This window comes from Echinococcus granulosus, assembly GCF_000524195.1.
Source record: "Echinococcus granulosus chromosome Unknown EG_S00067, whole genome shotgun sequence".
Lineage (NCBI taxonomy): Eukaryota > Metazoa > Platyhelminthes > Cestoda > Cyclophyllidea > Taeniidae > Echinococcus > Echinococcus granulosus.
In genome coordinates this window covers 92,772-101,711 of record NW_020170447.1, presented here as the reverse complement: position 1 = coordinate 101,711, position 8,940 = coordinate 92,772, and the positions used below count along the sequence as shown (strand labels likewise).

The 8,940-nt window shown below is 42.4% G+C and overlaps 1 protein-coding gene across 1 annotated transcript; it reads right to left on the bottom strand. All coding sequences in view use genetic code 11, as the record gives it.

Moving 5' to 3' along the window:
* Positions 1 to 277: 277 nt before the first annotated feature.
* EGR_06978 (hypothetical protein) lies at positions 278 to 8,263 on the bottom strand (the record flags this gene model as incomplete). The annotated part of the gene is made up of 2 exons (XM_024496227.1): positions 278 to 370; positions 8,120 to 8,263. 2 exons carry the CDS (start codon positions 8,261 to 8,263, stop codon positions 278 to 280), a joined length of 237 nt encoding a protein of 78 aa, XP_024349344.1.
* Positions 8,264 to 8,940: the final 677 nt, after the last annotated feature.

The following is an 8,940-nucleotide window of genomic DNA, read 5'->3' as shown; positions in this document are numbered from 1 at the left end:
AATTGGTGCCGGAGTAAATTAGGTACACATTACGGCCCCAAAGCAAATAAACAGTTTCGGTGAAATTGAAATTGCTAAATCCGTTAATTGTTAGGCCTGGAAGCTAATATAATCGGATGTAAAAATAAGGTCGTGCGGATTACTGTATCATGTGCTGCACCGAATTGTTGGTATTGCTGTGTATGTAATGGTGTGATACGACATGGCACTGCATGACACGACATGACACGGTACACCTTGTTGTGCTCTGCCCCTCACTTTCAACCCTCACACCGAATTAAACGGGTGCAGGTGGTGTGAGTTGGTTAACTCCAATGTTTCGCTGTTGTTTAAGTTGCTGGGGTATCTTGTCAAATCGGTTGTATAGTATCTGGAAGGGGGAAGGAATGCGGCAACAAAGCGGGCCCCAGACCAATGATTTAGCTCATTACCAGTTAATTCAGGCCGAAAATAACTTACTTGCCTGCACAGGTGAATGGATGGATAGGTAGATCGGTGGTTGGATGGGTGGTCAAAAATGGAGAAATAGTTGGGCGTATCACGTTCAGAAGGATTCTTCTTCCCTCATTGCAAATAATTACGCACCACAAGGAGCTTTGAAGACTACGGATTCACTCCCCTCTTCTCTTCCAACCTCTTGGAATCGAGCAGTAACTTTCAGATTGTTTGTTAACTGATTGACTGACTGAACAACTGAATGGTGATGAGAAATGGCTGCAGAGCTTTTGTATTCCGTGGTTCACCAGATTAGCCAACACATTAATGTTTTTTCCCATACGATCCACATACCGCCACACAGCACTCCATTCCACTCCACCTCAACATAACCCATCCAAGCCCATCCAATCGCATATTGATAATATTCACTCTACTACACTTCACTGCACTACACTTCACAATTCTAAGACACATGTACGTGTAGGTGGATGGGTACGAGATGGATGGTGGATAGAAGACACAGGTATTGGTCATGAGTTCTTCCTCCACTGGAATCCACCCCTCAAATAGCAATGAGATCGGTCCACTTACTGTGATGCAAATGGGATTGCGAATGCAAGTGTAACAGCAACAAATGTAAGGAAACGATAGACCAATCCGTTCCGATGATGTGCCGATCCAACTCCCAGTTATATGCGACAACGCAAAGGGTTTCCTGTTACCCCATTCCTCATTACGCCAACGTCACGGCACTGCCCCAGACATCGCACCTTCGCGTAGAACTACTTCAAATAACATGCCGAAGTGCTCCAGTCTGGAAGTCGCTTTTTTAAGCAATCAATGAATCAGGTGTTGGAGTCGCTAAAGCAAAAGGGAAGGTGAAAATACGCTTGATTCTTCTTACGCATTGGTAAACAGCCCATTGGTATGGCAGCTTGAAAGAGATGGGCTTCTGTCAGGGGGTGCTATTGAAGGAAAAGCAGATTGCTTTAATGACAGGTGAGAGCGGAATCTTTTCTGAGGTAGTCTGTACACTGGAGATGTGGGGACACGAACTCGTGGCATCAAGTTTAGCATTTTAATAGCCGCTACGAGTCGTTTCGTCTGAAGTAGAGATTACCGCACCAGGATGGGCCAAATCATAGGCAGGTAATCGTCCATCTACTTGATACCTGCATTCCATTTAACTTGAATGGGTAAAAGTGCAGCGAATAAAGGTGTGAACTTTGTATCCTTCCCTATGAATCTGTTTACACTGGCTAAGACTATCATCTAATAAGTTCTTGTATTTTCCTGAAATGAAGAGGTAGGCCGATAGTAAGTAAACACTTGGGAACGATAAAGGTGTTTTTTTTGCGTGTAAATGTAAATTTACACCTTAGCCCACTGCCGAACAAGTAGTCATTTACTACTTTTGAGAGGCGCAAAATTTACGCAAATTCTTGCAAAGTACCTTAATAAATGTGACAATTATCGTGCTACTTATTTTTTATAAGTAAAATAATATGTGCCCCTGGATTCGTAGTTGAACTGGGAACTGATTACTGAATTCTTGATTAAATTATCATTCAATTGTTTAATCCAAAAATGAATTTTTATGTACTTTTACTTGTATCATAGTTTAATCACAGGCTTATGTGAAACCACTGAAATCGTTCCACTAAGAGCCTCTTCCATCATATACGGGTCAGTCGGGTTCATTAGAGGTTGGACCATTTCTGTTTCAGTTGCAATAGGCAAATACAATCGCAGCTACAGTCACTTCACACCTTACGAGTTGCCTCATATTCAGCTAATACTACTTTATCTATGGTCATTGGTGAGTAAAAGTACCTAATTTGTGATTAATACAGAAGACTTCCTATTGGGCAAGATTCGTTAGCGATTTTACAAAAGACGAGACCAAAAGACGATATTGAAGGCTTGAAAGGATTTTTACATCGTTTGAAAACGATAAGTTGGACTAGAATAGAGGCGTTCAATATTTAGAGTGATTTGAAGGCTTAGAGCAGGTCAAAGAAGAGATGAAATTGGCTTGGAGAGGTCTTAGAGAATTCTCCCATTACATAATTTGAGCTGAACTTATGACCTCACTGCTAAGATTAATGCAATAACTCCTGAGATAGTTTCACATATATGCTTGTCATTTTAGGTGTAATGGGAATTGTATGGGATTTGGAAAAGGCAAAATTAACTTTATCTGATGCAGTTGCATTCACACCGTTTATTTACGGAAAAAATGCAAAAACTGCCTCATGTTTTTAAATCATAGCTACTTTCGGCACAGCCTGACGAAGTAAGTTGGAAAGTATTGAAAAATAATCTGTTACTAAGAAGTGAGATAACGTTTGCACCTCTTCGTGCAGCAGCGTCAGAGAGTGACACGATGGAGGTGATTTTGGCATAAGTGACAACAATTTGGCCGAGGAGAAGGATATACAATCCTTCATTTGACCTGTTAATTAAAAACTCAATTTCAGCCAATCTAGGGCTATAACTGGCCACCATTTCTGCCCTCAATCCACTTTAAAGCTGTCTATTCCTGTGTGTGATTGTGAAATGCCAAGAAAAATTGCTAATTGTCACCTGAAAAATACGGGTAGTGGTGTACAGAGGCTGAAGCGGTATCTCTCCCCCCCCCCATAACTACTTCTCCTCTTTGTTACCATCGCTATTATCACTGTCTGTAGTCACTTCTTTCTTAATAAAACGCACTTTTACGAATTCATCCACAGAACGCCTTGTCTCTCTCTCTCTCTCTCCTCTCCAAGTTGTCTTGAGGTAACCAAACTGGCAATAGCAACCTGGGTTTTCTCCTTACTGCTACCCATTAATTGTCTGCTTCACATACATTTTAATTACCCAATGTCAGAAGGGTTTACAGTACAATCGCATATATCGTGGAGAAAGACAATTATTGGTGTACAATAGAGAAGGGTTGAAGTATGGATGAGGTGAAGAGTGGTGAGACAAGACCAGGCAAAAAACACTCTTGCCCTCTCTGCATTTCTGCCTACCTGTCATCCCTCCTTCTTCGTAATCGCAATGTGTGGGCCAGTTTTGCTGCCTTAACTTTACGAGGCATCAGGTGGCCTTTCATCTTGGCACATTAGACTGTGTGTGGGAGCAGCAATTCATTGCAAATGAATAGCTAGCTCAGAGCTGCCTGTGCTTTCCCCACACATTGCGGTTGCAGTAGCAGTCTCACTCCTAGTGAGTGGGCAGATGTCAGTGCAACTTGGTGCTTAAATTCCTGTGGAGGAAGAATTTATGACAAATACTGGTGTCAGCTACCCATCATTGATCCTATCATCTACACGGTGAAATGCTGTGCACTGGAGCGGGGTGGGTGGGTAGAGCCTCCTGCATCGGTGACTACTTCCACGGTTGGGATAATTGCCAGCAGTGAAGTATGATGCCTCTAGTGAAATAGTGCAAAGGCCTCCAGTCCTGGCAATAACATCGGCAAGGAAGTGCAATAACAGAACCAGGAATGTCTACCAGCGGTCTACGATGTCGTATGGCAACACCACTTACTCTCACATGACCGACAGGATCTGCGCCTAAACGTATCTGGTGAAGGTGGGACATCCCAGTTTATCGTCAACGTCAAGCTTTTTGCTTCCAATGCACAAATAATTTGTTGCCCATTGCTTCTCTCCGCATGCTTTGATCGTCCTTGGGGAGTTTGGATGCATGGATGCAGTCTCACTGTACCTATGCAAAAGCCATCTCACATGGAATTTAATCCAATTGGAAGCACTTTCTTGCATGCCCACGGAATACTCAGCCAACTACACTGAGGGACAGTTGAAATGTGACCGTGCGACACAGGCATGAATTGGCTCCTTTTGCTGACGAAGATGTCGTAGTGCACTGATACCTTTCCAATTCGAATTGCCTTCTCTCTCCTCACACCTTCGTTTCACTCAACCTTTGACCATTCCCTTAACTCATTCTTGCATAATTTATATTTGGAATTGAGGCACTGGAGCAGACGGGTAGGTAGGGAGAACGATCAAAGCAACTTCAAATAGTAACATAACTAAGAAGCCTTGTTGAGCAGTGAGTGAGTAGGAACGTAAGTCATGCCAATTCTTTAGCGTTGGGAAATCACAGAAGGGAGATGGAAGATAAAAGCGGTTGTCTTCTCCAGATACAACAGTCAAAGGTTGTCGAATTGAGTGAAGGTGGATCACATCACGTAGTTATGTGAGCAGTTGAACCATTTCAGTTCTCCTTCAAATCACGCCAGTCTGAAAGAAGAAGGATGGGAAACTATGGGCACTACTTCAAGGTCATGACCTCGGGGGCATGTACAAACTGTGATGATGAAGTGGACCGTGAGATTAAGCGTACGCAAAGATCACTGTTGAGATATTACGCAGCCTCCTCATTTTCAATGAGTAATTTACAACGAAAAAACTGAAAATGCAGGCAGCGATGTCCTAGACGGTGATATATGAAATTGATCCGGAAGCGGAAGCATTCAATTGATTGGTGCAGTCAATAGACTTCCAAATTTTAGTTTGGAAAGTGACTGGATCACTGAATCCCAAGGCAGAAAATTAAGCGCACTATTGTTTGCAATGAGTAGTCAGGGTATTTTATCTGTTTTCAAGCAGTATATGTGTGCCAAAACGAGGACGAAAGGGCATTTGAACATTACTGCAAACAATCGTGGAGTTGTTTTTTGATCTCTCACTCCATTTGTCTCCGAATGCCGACACAATTTGTGCCAAAAGTCATCGCACTAACTAAGCTTGTAGTGGTGCTGATGGCTGCAGAGAGGACAACAAACACCTTCACATTTCAGGCGTGAATATTTGCCACCTTCGAAACACTGTCACACGTTGCTTCATACCCACAAGTCGGGCGTGCCGAAAACTTCTGTTTAATGGTAGAATTAGCAGACATCTGGTGACTCTTACTGATGTTCTACGGCGTTGCAAGGAATGATTTGGGGGCAGGCAGCAGTTCTACAGTCACCTTACCGATTAAGGTCGAGCATTCCTTTACCGGCCGACTACAGCCTCCAAACATTATTAGAGGAGGAGCAGGTACGCACGTGTTGATAATGAGGCATTGTTCAAAGGTACAACTAAAATCTCATTTCAAATGATGCTTTTTCATTTTCCTAGTGTTACGGCTGTTGTTAGTAGGTTAAAAGGCATCATGAAGTATTCTCACTCACAAGTTGAGAAACTGTTTGCACCACCTCTTTATGCTTCACCGTCAGGATGAGACACAACGGCAGTGATTTTGGCATAAATGACAATAAGTTGCCAACCGTTTATTTGAACCTGTAAGTTCAAAGGCCTTTTCAACAAATCAGGAGTTCTTACTGGCCACCATTTCTGTCTCATCCCACTTCTGAACTGTCGAATCCAAATATGAAGGTGCGATGTGAGGAACTGATGGTAATTAGGCATTAATTGCCTCTCTCTCCCCTCTTTCCATTATTGCTGCAATTAATCTTCCATTCTTTCCCCTTAAAATATGGTTAGTCTCTGGCCCTCTCCCTCTTTCCCTCCTTTTTGCTTTCTCGCTGCCTTTATCTCCCCCTCTTAAGTATACAATCAGGTTGTAGCAACTTAGGTTTCCTCTTCACTGCTACCTACTGACTGTCTGTTTCGAAAATTGTGATTGTCCAGTGTCGGAAAATGTAGCATTACCGTCAAGTATAGTGGAGAGTAAGACAAGCTGATACATACAGAGGAGAGGGATAGGAACGAGGATGAGAGTGAGGATGAGGCGAGACGAGATAAGGTGGTACGATAAGAAAAAAAAGTCAAAATTACTCTTCCTCGCCACTCTCTCGCTCCGTCTTTGTAATCCCTACGCGGGTGTCAGTTTTGTGATTTTGGAGCTATGAGGTATGGATGAAGAAGTGTTCCTTTTTGACTGCCGTTTGCCGCCCCATACATATTTATCCATTCATTAAATCATCCACCCACCATTCAATCCATCCATCTATCAACCCACACATATATTAATCCGTCCGTATCCAAATATCGATACATCAACCCGGCATCCTTTCATCCTTTCATTCATTCAGTACCTATCCATCCTGTATCCTTCCATCCCTTATTCATTCATCCTGTATCCATCCATCCATCCATCCAACGTCAGTATATTCACAACTACAGTTGGGATCAGTCTCACTTCCAAGTGAAAGGTATAAATGGCTCGCTGTCAATTTGCTGAGCGTTAAGATAAAAGCATAAAGAAATATGAATTACCAGGAGAAGTCAATCTCCATTCGCCATGTTAACGGCTTACGCAACCGTTCCGTGCGCCATAAGCACGGAAGAAAGAAACTCGTCAATTTTATATTAAGTACAATATAACTTTATATTAAAGATTAGCAAAAAAAGCTTCAAAAGCTTTAGACATAATCAAAAATCTGATGCTATTGCATTCAATGGTGTCAGGTTTACTGGCAATGTAGAAGCCCTTTGTCTAAAAATTATTCTGTGTAATTTGTTTGTGATAATTTCCTAACCTTTTACTTAAAAAATTCCCATTCGGGTACAATGTTTTTTCTCCCACTCGGTGACAAGCGTAATTTCCTGCATTGGGTTGAGTTTTTGGAATCCACCATGTAAGAGGGTGGAATCTGCAGAATTTGGGGAGGGAAAGCGAGAAGAGAATGCCATCCCATAAAAGCATTTTCTATTTGTGCTTGCCTGCTGTTCAAATTACACCGCTACAAGTCACATTTCGTTGTAGCATCAGTCAAATCACAGGACTACCATATGACAAGGAAGGCTTGCTACCTATGTGTTATTTATAAAAGGTGATGATCCACCGGATAACAAGGTGAAGCGTTAGCAGCACAAAACGTGTCCATAGGGTCAGAATCAATGTGACAAGAGAGTTTGCGAGGGTCACCTCCTCACTTCTAACTTGCATATCATCAGAACTTCGCGTGAACAAAACCGAGGCAGGCAGTGTAATGTGGTCTACTCCACTCATCGAAGTTAGCTCCAATGTTCCAATGTTGCAAGGTTTCCTGAAGTACGTCGTCAAATCGGTTGCATGGTCTTTGAAAGGGGAGGGCATGTGGCAGTAAAACGCGCCCTTTTACTAATGGTATATACCAACTACTGCTGGAATCAGGTAGGAAGTCACTCACCTATTCATTCAGCCACTTGCACAAATAAATGGATAGACAGACGGGTGGGTAGGTAGAAATGGAGAAGGATTCTCTTTTCTTCACTGCAGATAATTACGTGTCACAGGGAGCTTGTATAACTACGAGTTGATTCCCCTCTTCTTTGTTAACCTCTTAGAATCATGCAGTATATCCTAGATTGCTTGTTGACTGACCGGCTAAAAGACTGGCTGAGAGAGTGAATGATGATGAGAAAAGGCCGCTGTGCTTTTGTATTTGACACCAACTCAACCCAACCCATTCAACTGCACACCGCTATTGTCTACTCCACGTGTGGGTGGATAAAAAGGAGACACTGATTTTCGTTGTGAGTTCTTCCTCCCCTGGAATCCACACATCAACTGGCAATGGGATCAATCCACTCACTATGATGCAAATGTGACTGCAACCACAGCTGCGACAGCAAAGCTTACTGTTAAGCTAATCTAACTCTGAGTATTATATGCTGACATAAAAGCGCACGTGATCCGCGGCACCTCACAATGCCAACTTCGCAACACTGACTTGCACACAGGGTTTACAGAGAAGAAGGGAGGGCAGAGGCAGAGGTGTAAAGAGTGATTCTTCATCGTCCAATCGCGTCTCATCTCGTCTGACTTCACTACACCACATCTCGTCCCCATCCTTATACCAATCACCCTTCTTCATATGTCCCTCATCATGTTTCCTCACACCGTACGCGATTGTAGTGTAATCTTTCCCTGACACTAAATAATCTCAATGTCTGGGACACAGACAGTGGGTAGATAGCACTGAGGAGAAAAATGATGTGGCTCTAACCATTTTATTCACTTTAAGATGACTTTGAGAGGGAGAGAGAGGCAGCCTATATGGTGAGGGGAGAACTCTCAAACTTGCATTTTGTTAAGAAAGACGCCAGTTTGCAATAATGGTGATGGGGATGCTGAGAGGAAAAGAGAAGAAAGAGGGGGAGAGAAATACTGCTACAGCCTTTCTTCTAAGTCTGTACTCCCTCCCTCCTCCGTAACTGTGAAATAAAATAGTTAATTTAAAGGTTTCATGCTTCTCTTGAAAAAGATTAGCTATTGAGGTGGAGACTCCGAAGACGAGACAAGTGGCAGACATTAAAATGTTTCTCTCAAAGCGATATCAATTCTTAAATATTCATTTAACGATTGCATAGGTTTTGGTAGTGTTTATGCCTGACAGCAAGGTTATTTAAACCCACTTTGTTTTTAACAATAATACTATTTTAATCCTTTGTATGTTTTCATGTTCATGTCTTTTACATTGTGAGCTGGTTAGGTAAGAGAGCATGGCGATGGGTACAACAACTACCAGATTAACTATTTAATCAAGTCACT